Source organism: Mobula birostris, chromosome 2 (genome assembly GCF_030028105.1).
Source record: "Mobula birostris isolate sMobBir1 chromosome 2, sMobBir1.hap1, whole genome shotgun sequence".
Taxonomy (NCBI): Eukaryota; Metazoa; Chordata; class Chondrichthyes; order Myliobatiformes; family Myliobatidae; genus Mobula; species Mobula birostris.
In genome coordinates this window covers 169,096,147-169,117,739 of record NC_092371.1, presented here as the reverse complement: position 1 = coordinate 169,117,739, position 21,593 = coordinate 169,096,147, and the positions used below count along the sequence as shown (strand labels likewise).

Sequence of the window (21,593 nt, the reverse complement as noted above, 5' to 3'; positions counted from 1 at the left end):
AATCTGTCAAAAAATGTGTGTAGTGGTGAAATAAGAGAAACACTAAATCCTTTCTCCCACACTAGTTTGGCGAATGACCTAATGAAATCCATTGCTGTTAAACTGCAGACTGACTGCATATTTTAGCTCAGCTGCAGAGAATAAATATCAGATCTGTCACTTGACCTGACCTGGATGTAGGGTGGAGCTGACGGGTTTGAGATATATTGTATTGTTTATTCTATTTAACAAAGTAGATATATTATATTCTTCCCATTTATTAAACCCATGTGAAGGCACAAAAATAGTTTAATACATAGGAAAATTACATAAATAGTATTGGTTAATTATTTTCAATGGTGTCCAGTAAGTTGTTATAATATTATTTCAATTGTAAATCAGAAGCAAATGTAACAAAGTGCAGGAACAATTGCTAAAATCCTGCCATGAGGAAGGAATATAAATAATTTATAGAAATGACTTCAGAGTCAAAATCAATCTTGGGTATTATTTGGGAAGTGATAAAATGCACCACAGCATTAAGCAGAGCAATAAAATGCAAAGAAATGCAGATTATTGAAAGAGAAATGTATGGAAATATTTAAATTTGGGTTTTACAAATCCAAGCTTTACCTCTGCTAAGCATTGATTTCACAAAACAAGTGAGAAAGCAATTTAACAATTAAGACAGGATCTAAATGATTGCTGTAAATGGTGGACAACATGTAAGCTTTATCAACAATCTTGTGAAAGACCCATGAAAAAAGACCACACAAACATCATTTGCCATGCAGCAAGTTCATTTTTGATCCATATGTATGGTGAGGAAAGGCAGGAGGCAATAATATAACAGTTGAGGAAATTTTAGTGAAATGCTACCAGATTGGAAGCGATGCTTTAAGCCATGCTGTGAAGATACAGAGTGATACTGTAGTGTGATCAGTTTTAAGGATGAGCCAGGGCTGCATGGTTAGAATAACACTATTATAGTGCCAGCGGCCCAGATTCAATTTTGCCACTGTCTGCAAAGAGTTTGTATGTTTTCCCTGTGATCATGAGGGTTTCCTCGGGGTGCTTCAGTTTCCTCTCACATTCCAAAGCCATATGGGTGAGTAGGTTAATTGGTAACATGGGTGTAATCAGGCAGTACAGGCTCATTGGGCTGACACCATGCTGTATCTCTAAATAAATAAATAATTTTTTGGCAGCATAGTGTTGGCATTGAGGATTAGTGCAGATAGTACTTGGTGGCTGATACAGGTTTAGTGGGCCAAAGGGCCTACTTCTTGGTATGCTTTTTGTCTATTAGAAAGGGAAGATGGTGACTTGAATTTCTAACAAGGAATCACTATTAAAGTGCCTGTCAATCTTATGCGCTCAAGGCTCAGGTGTAGGACTTTCAGACTTTGAGGCAACAATGTTGGCAGTCTTGGTCCATCAAAAAAAATTAGTGCAATATGATCACTGGTGACAAGACAACCAAAATAAGGGTACAGCAAGTGTTACCTACTGAGCCAAGTGCCAAGCCGTAGGGATCCATGCAACACATCATAGAGATCGGGATCCAGGTGAGGGGTCTCATATCTATTGGCCAAGAGAGTAACTCGAATGTAGAGCTGATGAAGACACTATTAGAGGTACTCTCGTGATGCAGGGTTTTCACTGTCTCCTCATCATGACATCCATACCTTTCTACAACCACACCCCCACCCCACTGAGATATCAGAGCCTGTCAGTCCCTCTAAGATACCCACACTCTTCTACCACACGTTCAGCTATCTGCACCCTTCAAGCCTTTGCTTCAATATCTGCCCCCTTCTGTTCCTGTCAACATAACCGGACCCTTCTACCATCCTTCAAGATATATCTGCTCTACTACCCCCCCATCGAGATATCTGCTCCCTTCTACCCCTCAGCTACTCACACCCTTTTACAACTTTTGCTGCAATATCCATGTCTGCCAGCTCCCCTCCAGTTATCTGCACCCTCCACCCTCAATAAATCTCCACTCTTCTACCCCTTAGTGAGGTATTTGCATCCAAATACCCCCACCTCCATTTATCTGCAGCTTTTACTCCACTGAGGTACTCCCACTCTCCCAGTCTCATTATCATCCTGAATTGAACTAATGGTATCAAAGAATTGAAAGTTGTTGTTAATGCTGAGCTGGATGAGTTGGAGTTAGTCATGCATTCTGCTTTGTCCTTTTTTTGTTGTTTGTGGAGTTGTTATCTTTCAAGCCCCGGGAGAGTATTCCATTCCTTTCTTGGCCCTTGCCTTGATGTTAGTATAGTGTACATTGTAGCCACAGTACAGAGAACACTGAAACAGACTTAGATACAGATGTGATACAGGAAGGCAGTGGGTGTCATTTACTTAGATTTTCAGAAGGCCCATGAGGCTGCTTAACAAGATAAAACTCTATGGTGTTACAGGAAAATATACTGACATGGATGGAGGAATAGCTGGCTGCAGGAGGCAGCGAGTGGGGGGGAAAGGGGGGCCTTTTCTGGTTGGCTGCCAGTGACTGGTAGTGTTCTCAGGGAGTCAGTATTGGGACGGCATTTATTTCAAGGGGAATAGAATATAAAACAAAAAGATCATGCTGAAGCTTTACAAGACACTACTAAGGCCACACTTGGAGTTTTGTCAACAGTTTTGGGCCCCTTATCTCAGAAAGGATGTATTATCATTGGAGAGAGTCTAGAGGAGGTTCACAAGCATGTTTCTGGGAATGAAGGGGTTAACATATGAGGAATGTTTGGCAGCTTTGGGCCTGTACTCAGTGGAATTTAGGAGAATGTTGGGGGGGGTTCTCACTGAAACTTACTGAATGTTGAAAGGACTAGATAAGGTGGACATGCAGAGGATGTTCTATCTGGTTGGGGTATCCAGATCTAGAGGGCACAACCTCAAAATTGAGGGGAGACCTATTAGAACAGAATGAAGGAGGAATTTTTTAAGCCAAAGACCGGTGAATCTGTGGAATGCTTTGCCACAGACTGCAGTGGAGACCAAGTATGTGGGAATTTTTAAGCCAAAGTTGATAGATTCCTGATTGGTCAGGGCATCGAGAGATATGGTGAAAGGACAGGTGTGTGGAGTTGAATAGGATCCAGGATCAGCTATGATGAAATGGTGAAGTGGACCTGATGGGCTGATTCTGCTCCTGTGTTTTGTGGTCTTATGTGAAGTGACAGGGTGACGTAAAACTGTATCTAGATAAAGACGAGATTCTGCAGATGCTGAAAATCCAGAGCAATACACACATAATCTTGGAGGGACTCAATAGGCCCTGAAGAAGGGTCTTGGCCCAAAACTTCGACTGCTTATTCACTTCCATAGGTGCATCAAGAAGGCAGGTGTATGGAGTTGAGTGGGATCAGGGATCAGCCATGATGAAATAGTGGAGCAGACTCGATGGGCTGAATAGCCTGATTCTGTTTCTATGTCTTATGGTATGACCTGCTGAATTCCTCCAGCATTTTCTGTGTGTTGATCTAAATAAAGACTTCAAATGTAAATCATCATAGCCTGTATTTGAACTATTTAATTACATGCTATTCTGAGAATCCAATACTTCACCAACAGGGCTTTAAGAATTGGTTTTATTTGAAATTATATGAAAGTGGAATTTTGTTTTGCGATGTTTCCTAAACCTATGCTTTTCTCCATCTTGGTGAAAATGAAACAGTTCCCCTAGTAGCCAGCTACTCATTAGCAGTCGTCCACGTAGGACTTCCCATTAATTTTGCTTCCCCTGAGCTTTCCACTCCAGAGATCAGAACACATAATTCACGATAATGCTCCAGTTTACAATACTGTTTGAGTGATGCATACTGAGCTGCTGCTTTCCTGATGAACTGAGGCTCCGTCTATTCCTGTAGGTGTAAAAGATCCTGTCTGAAGGAAAAGCATTAGAGTCTCCTGGTGCCCTAGCACAAACCATAAAAGGCAAATTCAAGATTCGAGATTGTTTATTGTCCTCCTTCAGTGCACAAGTGTAAAGAAGAACAAAATGATTTAGTTGGGATCAGATGCAGCATAAAAATACAGTAAATATGAATATAAAATCAATCTTATAAAACAATGTACAAGTAAGTGTTCAGCGTGACTTTATATACAGCAGATTTTCTTATATACATGGACTGGCTGTATGTACAGTGCCTATAGAAAATATTCACCTCCCCTTAGAAGTTTTTATGTTTTATTGTTTTACAACATTGAATCACAGTGGATTTAATTTGGCTTTTTTTATACTGATCAACAGAAAAAGACTATCAAAGTGAAAACAGATCTCTACAAAGTTACCTAAATTAATTACAAATATAAAATAGAAAATAATTGATTGCATTAGTATTCACCCCATTTAAGTCAGTATTTAGTAGGTGTACCTTTGGCAGCAATTATAGCCTTGGGTCTGTGTGGATGGGTCGCTATCAGCTTTGCAGATCTAGACACTGCAATTTTCCCCCATTATTCTTTACAAAACTGCTCAGGTTCTGTCAGATTGAATGAGGATTGTGGGTGAACAGCATATTTCAAGTCCAGCCACAGAATCTCAATTAAATTGAGGTCTGAACTCTGACTTGGCCACTCCAGGACATAAGCTTTGTTGTTTCTAAGCTATTTCTGTGTAGCTTTGGCTTTATGCTTGGGGTCATTGTCTTGTTGGAAAACAAATGTTCTCTGAAGTCACAGTTCTCTTGCAAACTGCATCAGCATTTCCCTGTATTTGGCTGCATTCATTTTACCATCTACCTTTACAAGCCTTCCAGAGTCTGCTGCAGTGAAGTGTCCCCACAGCATGATGCAGCCACCACCATGCTTCACAGTAGAAATAGTGTGTTTTGATGATGTGCGGTGGTCCGGCTTATGCCAAACATAGTGTTTAGTCTGATGGCCAAAAAGCTTAATTTTGGTTTCATCAGACCATAGAAACATCTTCCTGCTGACTCCAAAGTCCCCCACATGCCTTCTGGCAAGCTCCAGCTGGGATTTTATATGAGTTTTTTCAACAGTGGCTTTCTGTTTGCCACTTTCCCACTTTCCAGTGGTGAAGCACCCTGGCAATAGCTGTTATATGTGCAGTCTCTCCCATCTCAGCCACTGAAGCTTGTAACTGCTCCGGAGTTACCATAGATCTCTTGGTAGCCTCCCTCACTAGTCTCTTTCTTGCACGGTCGCTCAGTTTTTGAGGACAGCTTGCTCTAGACAGATTTAAAACTGTGCCATATTCTTTCTATTTCTTGATGATTGACTTAACCGTACTCCAAGGGATATTCAGTGACTTCAAACCTTCCAGATACAGGTGTATTTTTACTGCAATCAATTGAAATACCCTGACTGCACACGGTGATCTACATTTAATGAATTATGTCACTTCTAAAACCAGTTGGCTACACCAGTGATGATTTGGTGTGTCATATTAAAGGGGGTGAATACTTATGCAAGCAATTATTTTGTGATTTATATTTGTAATTAATTTAGATCACTTTGTAAAGATCTATTTTTAGAGTCTTTTTCTGTTGATTAGTGTCAAAAAAAGACAAATTATATCCACTGTGATTCAATGTTGTAAAACAATAAAACTTGAAAACTTCCAAAGGGGGGGAAGGAATATTTTTATAGGCACTGTATGTGCATAAGTAATATTAAGTGCAGGAATATCTGAACATAACGTGACTCTGACAGGAAATGATAAAGTAACATGATAAATGGACTGTAGCCCTTCATTGCAAGAAAGATGAATTATAAGAGGAAGGAAGTTTTACTACAATAGTATTGGGCTTTTTTGAGATTACATCTGGAATGTTTGTCTTGAGGCAGGATATATTTGTCCAGGTGATGGCATGGGTGGCAAGGTATTGTAGTATAATGCTTTACAGAGCCAGCAATTGCAATTCATTTTCCTCTCTGCCTCTAAGGAGTTTGTGTGTCCTCCCTGTGACTGGTTTCCTCTCACGTTCCAAAGATTGATATTAGGGTAGTAATTTGCAGGCCTGCATGCTAATACTTGCAGGCTGCTCCCAGCATATCTTTGGACTGTGTTGGTCATTGACACAAATAACGCATTTCACTTTATCCTTCAATGTACATGTGACTGGTCAAAGAACACTGAGGCTGTCTACAAGAAGGGCCAGAGCCGTCTCTATTTCCTGAGGAGACTGAGGTCCTTTAACATCTGCCGGACAATGCTGAGGATGTTCTACGAGTCTGTGGTGGCCAGTGCTATCATGTTTGCTCTTGTGTGCTGGGGCAGCAGGCTGAGGGTGGCAGACACCAACAGAATCAACAAACTCATTCGTAAGGCCAGTGATGTTGTGGGGATGGAACTGGACTCTCTCACGGTGGTGTCTGAAAAGAGGATGCTGTCTAAGTTGCATGCCATCTTGATCAATGTCTCCCATCCACTACATAATGTACTGGGTGGGCACAGGAGTACATTCAGCCAGAGACTCATTCGACCAAGATGCAGCACAGAGCGTCACAGGAAGTCATTCCTGCCTGTGGCCATCAAACTTTACAACTCCTCCCTTGGAGGGTCAGACACCCTAAACCGATAGGCTGATCCTGGACTTATTTCATAATTTACTGGTATAATTTGCATATTACTATTTAACTATGGTTCTATTACTAGTTATTATTTATGGAGCAACTGTAACGAAAACCAATCTCCCCCGGGATTAATAAAGTATGACTATGACGAATACAGCTAATCTCTTTAGAATGTTTGTGAGATTGAAGATGGAAAATGGAGCAGAGTTGGCAGATACTCTCTGGAACTCTAAGAGTTTTACAGCACAGAAAAAACCTCTTTTGTCCGTGTACATTCTTCCCATTTGCTTACATTAGGTCCATATCCTTCCATGCATTGCCTATTTCATTGGATTTCTAAATGCTTTTAAGCATATTGATTGTATCTGATTCCCTCACCTCTTCTAGCTGTGAGTTCCAGATATCAACCACACTCTATGAAGAAGAGCTTCCCCCCCCCCCAATACCCTTTAATACTTCTTCATCCCACCTTAACCTATGCCATCTTGGCTTTGATACCGCCACCACAGGAAAAAAGATTTTGACCATCAACCCAATTTTATACTTTCATCAGGTTGCTGCTCAGTTTCCTTCATCCCAGGGAAAACAAGATACATAAAATTAACAAGTGTCACAGTACCAGTCTCTGTGGTGCACCACTGGTCATAGTCCTGTGATCAGAAAAGCATCATTCTACCATTCACTTTGTCTCCTATCACTAAGCCAGTGTTGGAACCATTTGGGCAACTTCCCTTGGATCCTATGTGTTAAAGCCTTTTGTTCTACCACGTACAACCATGTCATATTTTTTACTGGTCTATATAGGCAATGCCTTTTTAGTTACCTTAAAAGAAACTCTATAAAATTTATCAATTTATTGTTTCCCTGCACAAACCCATGCTGAACATCTTCTCTACAGGCTCTAATCTCATCATGCCTCAACCCCGCTTCTATCTCTTACCCAAGATCCACAAACAGGACTGTCCTAGTAAACTCATTGTTTCTGCCTGCTCCTGCCCCACCAAACTTACTTCTTCATGTCTGAAATCCTTCCTGTCCTTCTGTGTCCAGTCTCTTCTCACCTACATATGGGACATCTCGCATGTCCTCCACCATTCCAATTTCCCACTCCCCAATGCCTCATCTTCACTATGGATGTCCAATCTTTATACACCTTCATACCCCATCAGGAAAGTATAAAAGCCCTTTATTTCTTTCTGCACCAATTATTCAGCCCCACCACCTACACTCTCATCTGCCTGGTTGAACTTGTTCTTACCTTAAACAACTCTTTTGACTCCTGTCACTTTCTACAAATCAGAGGTGTAGCTATAGTCTCCAGCAATGTCTGTTTTTTGTTGACTATGTGAAACAATTCCTGTTCCAAACCTTCCCTGGTATTACTTCCAACACTTTCTTCATTATGTTAGTGACTGCATTGGTGCTGCTTCTTGCACCTGTGAAAAACTCATCAATTTTATCACCTTGGCACCGCACTCAAGTTCACATTTTTGACATTTCTCTCCTTTTTCTAGATCTGTCTCCATCTCAAGAGACAAACTAGCCACTGATATTTATTATATGCCCACCGTTATTGAGGCCACACTTGTTCCTATTCTGTTTCTTGTAAACATTGCACTCCTTTCTCACAGTTTCTTTATCTCCACCACATCTGCTCTCAAGATGAGGCTTTCTGTTGAAGGACATCTAAAATGTGCTTTTTCAGGACACTTGGCTTTCCTTCTATTGTGGTTTATGGAGTTCTGCCAATTGTCATTCACTTCTCTTTTCTTCTCTAATGGTTCCCATTCTCACCCCCTTTACTTACCTGAAACCTGCTCTGGTAGCGCTTTGTGTTCCTGCTTATCTCCTTCCAGCAGCTGTCCCCCATCTTCACACTCCCCTTATCCCATCCTGCTCCATCTGTTTTTTTTTTCTTTTTCCTGTCTCTCTTTATCTGCCTCCTTCTATCATTCACCTGCCACAATCTTTCAACTCCACCCACACTCACCTCCCTTATCTGGGGCACTATCTGCCTGCCATTTTACACTCTCTTTGGTCTCCCAATCACCTCAGAGTCATTACTCACCACTCCCCTTCCTACCTCTATGATGGCCATCTGACCTCTCCACTCTCAGTCCTGATGCTGGATCTCAACTCCAAATGTCGACAGTTCCTTTCACAAATGCTGCTCAACCCGCTGAATTCCTCCAGCAGATTGTGTGTTACTCCAGATTACAGACACTGTAGTCCCTTGGGTCTCCATTCTTAAATTGTTCTTCCTTTTCCAAATGTATGTAGATTTTATCCCTTAGGATCTTCTCTATTTACCTATCACTGATATAAGGCTCACTGGCCAGTTACCTAGTTTATCCCTGATGTCCATCTTAAATAAAGAAGCAGCATAATCTTTTTGCCCTTTTCTGTGGATAATGAAGATGCAGCCATCTCTATCAGGGCCCCTGTTATCTCCTCCCTTGCTTCCTATTACATCAATCCACATTGCTTATTCAACTGTTACGTACCTATGATAACTAACGCTTTTTCCTTCCTAATACTGACCTTCAGATAAGACACACAACCCTCCCTGAATTCCTTATCTTCCACATATTTATCCTTGACAAATATAGATAAGAAGTATTGATTTAGAATGAAATGCTTTGAAATCCATAAGATTTTGAGGAAGTTTGGTATGGTAAAAGTGCAGTTTTTCCACAAGTGGGAAGGTCTGGAACCAGGGAATAGGAGTCAACCACAAGAGAAATGAGGAGGAGTTTCTCCTCTGAGGGCTATGATTCTTTAGAATTTTCATACCAGCGAGCTGAGAGCACTGAGCATTTTGGCATTTTTAAGGCTGAGTTAGTTTTCAGAATGTACGAGAATTGAAGGATAGCACAACACCTGTGATCAGCGATCATCAGTCGGGGTTCCATTATCGTTGCTGTCTGCAAGGAGTACATTCTTCCTACGAGCTCATGGGTTTCTCAAGGTGCTCCGGTTTCCTCCCGTCTTCCAAAAACATACAGTTAGGGTGAGAGAGTTATGGATATGCTATGTTGGTAACGGAAGCATGGTGACACTTGTGGGTTGCCCAGAATAATTCTTGTTAATTTGATTTGATCCAATACGACACATTTCACTGTTTGTTTCGACGTATATCTGCAGATTCACTTAAAAAACTGTTTTTTTTGGGGAGTTTTGCCAGTGTAAGATAATGAAGTGCATTGTGTAAAAATAAGTCTTTAGTAGTCAGTGCCTTTCTACAGTATAAAATAGACACACCACAGATGGAGAATTTCAAAGAAATAGTCAATAGCTTATTCAGACACACCTTCATCCCATAACTGAGACATGAGGATTAGTCACTCACTGACAACAGTGATGGTTACACGATCGAAGTAATAACAAATACACCACTTTAATCATTCATTTCTCCTTTGACCTTGAAAGTTCCTTCAATGCTTTGGGTAACATCGGTTCTCTAGGGCCATCAGCATTCCAAAAGGTCTCTTGCCTTAAGTATTATGTGTCAGATTTCATATTGGGATTCTGCATTTGTCTGATCAGCGATACAGAGAGATGCAATTTACTTTTTCTATTAATAGGATTAGACCATCTGCTGCAAGGCAGGTGTGGAATATCAGTTTCATTTGGAGGTGAAAAACTCTAATTGTGTTTATGAAATGCTTGCAGAAATGTAATGCTCAAATCAACCAAGTATTATCCATATGTATCTAATTTCAGAAGTATTTGTTGTGTTTCTTAAGTTATCTGTTACAAATATTAATATGTGACAAAGCATATATAATAGAAATAGCAAGCTACACAGTAAGATTGGTCTTACATAGCCCCAGTAACTCTTCAGTAATAAAATTGACACCAGAAGCATGCATGGTTTCTGGCGATTTTAGCATTTTACTTATGCACTACTAAACTTCAGCTATTCAAGATATTATGTCAACATTTTGAACTGAGTTCTTTATAGTATAGTAAATAATTATATTTCTATTACCCCTTTCATGACCCTTGACTTTTCAAAGGTATTTAGTGTCATTTGAGTAATTTTGACATAGTCAGTTTTGGGAAATGAGGCAACTGATCTTGTCAAAGCAATTGCTCACAAACAATAATGATTCACATTTTGTATGGAAATGTCCAGAGTTCTCCCCTTAACTGCTGCTGTTTATCCAAAAGACTAACAACTTAAAAATATTAGTGCAAATGTGGATGTCTGAAAGTTGCACTGTAGTTTTGCTGGATATTCTTGTTGTGTAGTTAATAGAAACTTAGAAAACCTACAGCACAATACAGGCCCATCGGCCCACAAAGCTGTGCTGAACATGTCCTTACCTTAGAAATTACTGAGGGTTACCCATAGCCCTCTATTTTTCTGAGCTCCATATACCTGTCCAGGAGTCTCTTAAAAGACGCTATCGTATCCGCCTCCACCACTGTTGCCGGCAGCCCATTCCACGCACTAACCAATGTCTGTGTAAAAAACTTACCCCTGACATCTCCTCTGTACCTACTTCCAAGCACCTTAAAACTGTGCCCTCTTGTGCTAACCATTTCAGCTCTTGGAAAATGCCTCTGACTATCCACATGATCAATGCCTCTCATCATCTTATACACCTTTATCGGGTCACCTCTCATCCTCTGTCACTCCAAGGAAAAAAGGCCGTGTTCACTCAACCTTTCTCATAAGGCATGCTCCTCAATCCAGGCAACATCGATGTAAATCTCCTCTGCACCCTTTCTATGATTTCCACATCCTTCCTGTAGTAAGGCAACCAGAACTGAGCACAGTCCTCCAAGTGGGGTCTGACCAGGGTCCTATATAGCTGCAACATTACCTCTCGGCCTCCTAAACTCAATCCCACGATTGATGAAGGCCAATGCACCATATGCTTTCTTAATCACAGAGTCAACCTATACTTATACTTTATTGTCACCAAACAATTGGTACTAGAACGTACAATCATCACAGTGATATTTGATTCTGCGCTTCCCACTCTCTGGATTACAAACATTAAATATTAAAAATAGTTAAAATTAGTAAATATTAAAAATTTAAATTATAAATCATAAATAGAAATTAGAAAAATGTAAAGTAAGGTAGTGCAAAAAAACCAAGAGGCAGGTCCGGATATTTGGAGGGTACAGCCCAGATCCGGGTCAGGATCTGTTCAGCAGTCTTATCACAGTTGGAAAGAAGCTGTTCCCAAATCTGGCCGTACGAGTCTTCAAGCTCCTGAGCCTTCTCCTGGAGGGAAGAGGGAGAAAAAGTGTGTTGGCTGGGTGGGTCGTGTCCTTGATTATCCCGGCAGCACTGCTCCAACAGCGTGCGGTGTAAAGTGAGTCCACGGACAGAAGATTGGTTTGTGTGATGTGCTGTGCCGTGTTCACGATCTTCTGCAGATCCTTTCGGTCTTGGACAGGACAACTTCCATACCAGGTTGTGATACACCCAAGAAGAATGCTTTCTACGGTGCATCTATAAAAATTAGTGAGGGTTTTAGGGGACAGGCCAAATTTCTTTAGCTTTCTCAGGAAGTAAAGGTGCTGGTGGGCCTTCTTGGCAGTGAACTCTGCTTGGTTGGACCAAGTCAGGTCATTTGTGATATTGACCCCAAGGAACTTAAAGCTTTTGACCTGTTCCACTTGCGCACCACCAATGTAAATTGGGTTGTGCAGTCCACTACTCCTTCTGAAGACAACAACCAATTCCTTTGTCTTGCTGACGTTGAGGGATAGGTTATTGTCTTCGCACCATGCCACCAGGTTCTTAATTTCCTCTCTGTACTCAAACTCATCATTACCTACGCAGCAGCTTTGAGTATCCTATGGACCCAAGATCCCTCTGATCCTCCACACTGCCAAGAATCTTACCATTAATGCTATATTCTGCCATCATACCAAAATGAACCACCTCACACTTTTATCTGGGTTGAACTCCATCTGCCACTTCTCAGCCCAGTTTTGCATCTTATCAATGTCCCACTGTGACCTCTGACAGCCCTCCACACTATCCACAACACCCCCAACCTTTGTGTCATCAGCAAATTTACTAACCCATCCCTCCACTTCCTCATCCAGGTCAGTTATAAAAATCACAAAGAGTAGGGGTCCCAGAACAGATCCCTGAGGCACACCACTGGTCACCGACCTCTATGCAGAATATGACCCGTCTACAACCACTCCTTGCCTTCTGTGGGCAAGCCAGTTCTAGATCCACAAAGCAATGTCCCCTTGGATCCCATAACTCCTTACTTTCTCAATAAGCCTAGCATAAGGTACCTTGTCAAATGCCTTGCTAAAATCTATATACACTACATCTACTGCTCTACCTTCATCAATGTGTTCTATTGATGCAGAAAAAGGACAAAATTCATGGGTTTTATAAATAATGAGTACTGGGTGATAATAAATTTTTAAAAAGCAGAAATGGCAGGCTACATTGGAAAGATAAACTCGTTGGATTGCACAACGAAAACTAGGTATTGTATTCTGAATGAACTATGCAGTCTTTTGAAGCAAATGAAATAGTCAATGGAAAGCCAGTGCCAGTGTTGCTGAGTGTAATAGGTGGAAAGGCATACAGTTTGCTTAGAAGTTTAGCTGCTCCAACCAAACCAGCCAAAATTAGCTTTGCTGATACAAGAATAACTGAAGCCATTGTTGATTGCAGAATACCTTATATTTCATAGGCAGAATCAAAAGGAGGGGGAGTCTACTTCAGCTTACGTGGCTGAACTGAAGGAATTGTCTGATAATTACCAGTTTAGTAATGGGCATAATGATGCACTGAGAAATTGTTTGGTTTGTGGAATCTTACAAGAAAGCATTCAAAAATGGTCCCTAACTGAAGCACAACTCACATTTAGATATGCAGTTGAAATCATTGTATCAATGGAAACAGCAGAGACGCAATTAAGTTGCAGTCAGGAATGATGGTGAGCGTGAACAAAATTGCAACGTCTGAACGGAAACTGGCCTGGCCAAACAAATTGTGTTACCATTGTGGCAAGGGCTCACAGACACCAGACCAATGCAGGTTTGAAGGTGAAACTTGCTGAAAATGCAACAAAGTATGAAATCGCAGGGACTGCAGCGGTTCAAGAAGGCAGTTTATCACACCTTCTCAAAGGCAGCTAGGGATGGACAATAAAAGCTGGTTTAGCTGCCGACGCCCACATCCCATAAGTGAACAAATAAAAGAAAACATACATTGAGCATTTTAGGCAGACAAAAATAAATAGACTGCACAGGGAAGAGACAAAGATTTAAAAAAAACAATTAGCAGTTTCAAAAAGAGCACTAATCTGCATCCTGTTGGTAAAAAGTCTGATAATGATGGGAGTGACACAGGACATAAGGTTGAAAGAATACAGCGAAAATTTACAAGGATATTGCCAGGTCTGAAAGATCTGAATTATAAGGAAAGATTGAATAGGTTAGGACTTTATTCCTTAGAACATAGAAGATTGAAAGGCGATTTGATAGCGGTATCCAAAATGATGAGGTGTTTAGATAGGGCAAACAAGCAGGCTTTTTCCACTCAGGTTTGGTGGAATGGCAACCAGAGGTGATGGGTTAAGGGTGAAAGGTGAAAAGTCTGAGGGAACATGAAGGGAAACTTCTTCAATGCAAGTAGTGCATGCAAGCTCGATTTCAACAATTAAGATAAGTTTGGATAGGTACATTGATGGGGATGGGTATGGGTATGGAGGGCTATGATTCCAGTGCAGTTCAATGGGAGTAGGCAATTTCAAAGTTTTCAGCATGGACTAGATGGATCAAAGGGCCTGTTTCTGTGCTGTACTTTTCTTTTACTCTATGACTGAGCAGTCTTGAGATTTACAATGTGAAAACTAAAAGGAGACAAGCAATATGGCTTTCATCAGAAGTGAATGGCAAATTGATTAAAATGTAATTAGACACTGGCTCGGCTGTTTCATTTGTTCCACAAAATGAGTTTGAACAGCATTTCAAAGATACTGAAGTGAAGCCTGCAGATATCCAACTATGAACTTATACTGGAGAAAAGATGACTCCCATAGGAATGACATTTGTAACAGTGAAATACAACAACCAATAAGCCACATTGGACTTGTACGTGGTAAAAGCAGGAGGACCAGAACTGTGGGGACATATTTGGCTGAGACAACCACAAGTTGATGGGAGATCCATTCACCATTTTCATGATACATACCCTGCAATAGAGTCAACCGGAAGTGAATTTAAAAAGGTATTGGATGATGCCACAGCAGTGTATACAGATGACATTGGAAAACTCAAGCATATCGAGACTAAGATAGTGTTAAATAAAAATGCCACACCCAAGTTTTACAAAGCTCAGAGATCCTTATACCATCTGTGATAAAGTAGCCAATGAACTAGATCTCGTGGAGACTGAACGAATTCTTTCCAAGGTTGTGTGGAGCATGTGGACAATGCCAGTAGTCCTAGCAGCCAAGAAGAATGGGTCTGTCAGGATCAATGGTGATTTTAGTGTCACCAGCAGCCTGGTATTCAAAGTAGATCAATACTCTCTGCCCAGGATAGAGGATATCTTTGCAAATCTTTCTGGAGGAAAACACTTTAGCACTGTGGACTTAGCTGAGGCCTACCTCCAGATGGAGATGGAAGGAGAGTCCAAAGAATTTTTCACCTAAACACTCACAGAGGGTTTTATCATGATTAAAAGCTTATTTTTGGAGTAGGATGTGCATCTGCACTGGCAAGAATCTATGGAACAGGTGCTGTAAGACTGCCCAGGCACTCAGTGTACCTGACTGACATAATTGTTACCAGTGAGGATGACAAAGTACATCTCCAAAATCTCAAGACAGTGTTATAAAGATTAGAAGGTTATGGGCTCAGAACATGATGCAACAAGTGTGAATTATGTAAACCAAGCATCACTTACTGTGGTCACACCATTAACATACAAGTTTTACTAAAGTGTGCTGAGAAAATTCAAGCAGTGAATTTCCCCAAGGTCAATGGATGTGTCACAGTTGTGGTCTTTTTTAGTATTTGTCAATTACTATAACAGGTTCCTGCGCCAAACCTGGCTACTGTGCTTCACCCCTTGAATTCATTACTACAGATCTAGAAGAAATGGCAACAGGCAAAGGAGTGTGAGGTGGCTTTCAAAAAGGTAAAGAAAATGATAATGTCAGACACAGTACTCACATATTACCATCCACGTCATCCAGTGAAACTTGCCTGTGACTCACCTTATGGTATAGATGCAGTCATGTCACATGTCATGAGTGATGAAAGTGAACACCCCAGAGCCTTTGCATTGTGTTCCCTTACCACTGCAGAGAAAAAAATTATGCACAGATTAACAGAGGGGTCTTGAGTCTGGTTTGGGGTGTAAAAAGTTTCAATTTGTTGGGAAGAATTTGCCTGGAGATAACTCATGTACTTCATTCTTCACTGTGGTGGCATAATGTCATATGCCACTTTTACATAAAACCCGAATTGAATATGTAAACAACAAAGAATGTTAATCAAATAATATTACTGAAATATTAAATACACAACTTACTTCCCTGCTTAGCTATAAACTCTAACTCAATATAGAATGCATCTCATCTCAAATATATATATATGTGTGTGTGTATGTGTATATATACATATATATGTATATGTATAGATAGGGAGAGCGACACACACACACACACACACACAGGGTATATGATGTAATACAACTACTATATAGACATCTACGGCATAGAAAATTTTAAATTGTCCCATTCAGGCCTAAAGGTGTATAAGTATTCACCCCTTCAAGTCAGTATTTAGTAGATGCACCTTTGACAGCAATTACCGCCTTGAGTCTGTGTAGATAGGTCTCTTTCAGCTTTGCACATCTGACACTGCAATTTTTCCCCATTCTTCATACAAACCTGCTCAAGTTCTGTCAGATTGCATGGTGATCGTAAGTGAACAGCCCTTTTCAAGCCCAACCACAAATTCTCAATTGGATTAAGGTATGGACTCTGACTTGGCCACTCCAGACATAACTTTGTTGTTTTTAAGCTATTCCGGTGTATCTCATTTTCCTGTGACCATGTGGGTTTCCTCTGTGTACTCCAGTTTCCTCTCACATCCTAAAGACATACGGGTTAGGGATAGTAAGTTGTTGGCACGTTATGTTGGCACTGTAAATGTGCAACACTTGCAGGCTGCCCCCAGCACCTTCTGTGTTGGATGTTGACACAAATAACGCATTTCACTGTATGTATCGTTGTTTGATGTACACGTGATAAATAAAGGTAACCTCCAATCTTTGCCGTTGACACTGCTGGACCAAGCAGGTTTTGGTGATTAAAAGTGTGGATGAAGTCAGAAGGGATAACATATACAAACAGCAAATAAAGTTGATTAATGACAGTAGAGGGAAATGAAGCATTTGGTTTACAGGTAGCTCAGTAAGGAAAGGTGAAATCAAACAGAGGCCTGATATTTGTGAGTCTAAGAGTCCGGGGACAAGACTGGAGGCAGTTGTCTATGTGTGCAAGTGAGTGGGTGGATGAGGAGGGCTGGAGCAGGTCCTGCTTTCTTGTTACTGTCGTGCTTTGCTTTTGTTGTTGTTGTTGCTGCATGTGTTGTTCTGCTGAAAATTGTGGGTATGCGATCTTGGCATAGGAAGTGTGACAACGTTTGCAGGCTGCCTCAGCACATTCTTGGGTGTGTTGGTTGTTGACGCAATTAACGCATTTCGATGTATCTGTGATAGGTAGTCTGAATCTGCATCTGAATCAGAAGTTAGAGAAGGGTTCCGTGGATCATAAGCACTATCATGGCCAATTTGGCAGAATATTAATGCATAATAAACATTGGTTGTATCTTCAATTCACTGTTCTCTTTTACCAAACTCTGAAAGCATTTGTTTGTCTGTTTTGCAGATCTATGCAAGACGTGGAAAATGTTCAACTCTCACAGTCCAATGTTGGTGATTCTAGTCAACATTACAGAAGCTCTCCTAGCAACCAGTCATCTTCCAGTGATCCAGGACCAAGTGGCAGTAGTCATTGGAGGCAACAGTCTGGATATGATGGGTATGTAAAACTTCTGGATTTATTTATAGAAAGCTGAGTTCAGTCTCCCGGATTCCACCACTGTACATTAGAGATAGATGTCAAACGTCTGAAATATAACTTAGGTGAAAAGCATCTTTGGTGACATTACCATTTCATTAATGATTAGACGATTATATCAAGTATGGTAACCCATTAAAATTTAAACAGTTATATTTTCTGGAAAATAGCTACTACTGAGAAAGTGTTAAAACTACACCAGTTTAAAATAAATACAAAACATTCTGCAGATGTTGGGAATCCAAAATAACACATACAAAATGCTGGAGGAACTCAGCAGGTCAGGCATTATCAATTGAAAAGAATAAGCAGTCGATATTTTGGGCCAAGACCCTTCAGCAGTGCCTGATGAAGGGATCCCAGCCCAAAACATCAAATGTTTATTCCTTTCCACAGCTGCTGCCTACCTGTTGAGTTTGTCCAGCATTTTGTATGTGTTATTCCAGTTTAAAATAACTGTAACACAAGATGGGGCTTCAATGAATGAAATGTACATCAGGAGAGGGAACTTTGAATAAAGTTGACATTGGTCGTCATGAATGAGTTGGGCCAGAGGGTCTGCTTCCATGTGGAATAATTATGATTCTCTGATGAATGCCCTGAGCTTAGGGTACATATTCAGAGATGGACAGGATGTTTTTTTGATTGATTTCAGGAAAATACTTGAGATTTCCTTGTTACTATAGGTAGATAAGTAAGTACAGTCATTAATTTTTTTGTGCATTTAATTTGAAAGAGCAATCCTCTACTGCTAATCTAATTGAAGTGTGCTTTATATTATAGTGCAGACCAAGAATAATTCTTTACATGAAAACTTTATGATATTCAATAATTTGAAAGGAGTTTTAGCTTGTTCCGTGAGTTGTCAAGTCTAGTGTTCAGTAGACATATCTTTTGAGATTATATATGCCAGAACATGCTGGAAGATGCTTCTCGCTAGTTTGACTTAAAAACGAAGCATGAATCTACTCCAAGCCTATTTTCCTAAAAATGAGAGCTTATTATAATCAAAGAATCCTTCGCAGCAAGCAGAGAATTTTTTGAAAAGCTTTACTTTAAAGTTGGCCATAGACAGATAGTCATAGAAAAATACAGCATGGATTCAGGCCATTCAGCTCAATAAGTCCATGCTGACCACTGCTTGTCCCAATATCCTGCATTTGGACCACGTCCCTATAAACCCTGTCCACTCATGTACCTATTCAAATGTACCTGCCTGAACCATTCCATCTGACAGCTTGGTCCATATACTCACCAGCCCCTACATGAAAAGATTTCCCTTCTGGTCCCTTTTAAATTTTTCCCCTCTCTACCTGAATCTATGTCCCCTAATTCTGCTAACATCCATGCCTTGTATAATTTTAAATGTGTCTCTCAGGTCGTCCCTCATGCTCCTGCATTCCTAGAAAAATCAACTTAGCCTGGTCAACCTCTCTTTGTAATTCTGATAAAATCCTTGTGAGTATTTTTGTACTCTTTCCAGTTTAATTGCATCTTTCCAAAAGCAAGGTGACCAAAACTATACACGGTACTCCAAGTGTGACCTCACCAATGACTTATACAATTGCTGTGTCCCAAATCCTATACTCAGTGTTCTGACTGATGAAGGCCAGATTGCTAACTGCCTTTTCATCACCATGTCTGTCTGTGACTCTGCTTTCAACAATCTATGCACTTATACTCCTAGGTACCTCTGTTCCATTACACTCCTACCATTCATAATACAAGTTCTACACATTGGTCATATAGAAAAATGGCAAAAAGTATGTCCTACAGCCCAAATATTCTTAACAATGATTAAGCACCCCCCCTCCCATTTTAACAATTATTCTATTTTATACACGTTAATTCACATCAACTCCAGCTAATCTTTAAAGATGGGATTTCTCCTCATGAACAGGGATGGTCACAGCAAATGTACAGCACACATTACAAAGAGTTCATTCAAAACTATGGGTGTCAGTGGTGCATCTAACAGACACTCTGTCGCTCTGTGTCGGTGATCTAGGTTCAATCCAGGCGTCGGGTGCTATCTGTGTGGAGTTTGCAGGCTTTCTCTCTTGTGTTCAGGTTTCCTCATACACACTGAAAATGGGTGGTTGGTAAATTAATTTGCTACTATAAATTTCCCCAAGAATTTAATGGGTGTCAGAAGCATCGGAGTTGATGTAAATAGACATAAAACATAAAACACTACAATACAGTACAAGTCCTTCAGCCCATTATGTTGTACTGACCTTTTAATCAACATTGAATAAATTGAACTATTTAACAATGGATTATTTTTGACCAGTTATAAACAAAATACTTATTTGTGACAAACTATTAGTGCTACATATATTTATGCAGTTACACATACCGTCGAACTCTTCCTTAAAATTCTCAGATCACTTGCTAAAACATTCCACAATATCTACAGTTAACACATCAACTGATAGTTCATTTTTCTATTTCTAAAAATTCACACAAAGCAAATGAGCAAATTAACTATGTAAATATTAGACCATACTTGTAACAACCATTGGCTTTTTCAATATCACCCTCAGATTCATAAATCTGTAATGAAGGAGTATAAAATAGGTAAGGGTCAAATATATTATGTATGCTCAGAACAAGAACAACAATGGAGTAGTATGATTAAATATTTTTACTGAGTCATGTTAGTAATGGTACACACTGGACAGCTTACAGCTTGGGAGCAACGAGCTAGGCCTGCCAAGAGGAAAGGATGTGAACGCAAAAGCCCATGCCAAAAGAGAGTGCCTTCCACACTTAGGAGGCCCAACTGATTTGCTGCGTGATCAATCAGCCGTGTGCGCATTTGTCACATTCTCACAATCAATCTGATGCGATATAGAATAGTTGTGAAGAAATGTGGAGGGGTGGGGGAAGAGAGGTGTGTGTGTGTTATGCACTCAAAAGTTAATGAAGGATAACTTGCTTAAATACTGACCTAGAAGTACCAAAATATTTCACAGTATTTTTTCTTTTTTTCTCCTTTCTTTTTCAATCTTTTTATTAAGTTTCAAGATTAATAAATGTAACAATAATAGTAGTGATACATAGAGATCGGGATTACAATAATCACAGTTAACATGTACAAGCACAATTCCAAGTAACAAATATAGTTTAACCTCCCAATCTCATAGTAACTGACCATGAAGAAGATATTTTATAAATAAAGAAAAAAGAAACCCCCTAAAACTAAAAAAAGTAAACTTAAAAAAAGGAACAAAGCTTTGGCTGTCATATTACATCGGCTAAAATTATTATTTGTCGTTAACTCCGCTCCTCTATACTTGAACAAAAAATTACTACAAAGGGTTTAGAAAGTGTCAACTTACATCATATGAAAATATTGCACAAATGGCCTCCAAGTTTCTTCAAATTTAACCAAAGGATCCACAGTACCACTCCTAATTTTTTCCAAGTTTAGGCATGCTATCATTTGGGAAAACCATTGAAATGTAGTGGGGGGATTACAATCTTTCCATTTAAATAAAATGGATCTTCTGGCTATTAATGTAACAAATGCAACTGTCACTGGTAGACCAAAAATTGTAGTAATAGGATGAGGTTGAAGATCAATATGCAGAACTGCTGAAATAATATCAAAAATATCTTTCCAATATTTTTCTAGAAGAGGACAAGACCTGAACATATGTGTCAAGGAAGCTACCTCAGAATTCCATCTATCACAAACAGGATTTATGTGGCAATAAAAACGAGCTAACTTATCCTTGGACATATGAGCCCTGTGAACCACCTTAAATTGTATCAAGGCGTGTCTGGCACACATTGAGGAAGTATTGACTAATTGAAGGATTTTTTCCTATTTCTCTGTAGATAAAGATATTTGAAGTTCTCTTTCCCACTCATACTTAATTTTATCTGATGTACCTAGATGTATTTTTGTAATCAAATCATAAATAATTGCTATTAAACTCTTCTGATAGGGGCTTA

The 21,593-nt window shown here is 39.9% G+C and overlaps 1 protein-coding gene across 2 annotated transcripts in view; it reads left to right on the top strand.

The window, feature by feature from the left end:
* The window catches only part of sipa1l2 (signal induced proliferation associated 1 like 2), a 500,895-nt gene that overhangs the window by 381,357 nt on the left and 97,945 nt on the right, over positions 1-21,593 (top strand). For both annotated transcript variants that reach the window (XM_072251068.1, XM_072251067.1), the window contains exon 12: positions 17,439-17,591. In XM_072251068.1, coding sequence (XP_072107169.1) covers positions 17,439-17,591 — 153 coding nt within the window. The remainder of the gene's footprint in view (positions 1-17,438; positions 17,592-21,593) is intronic.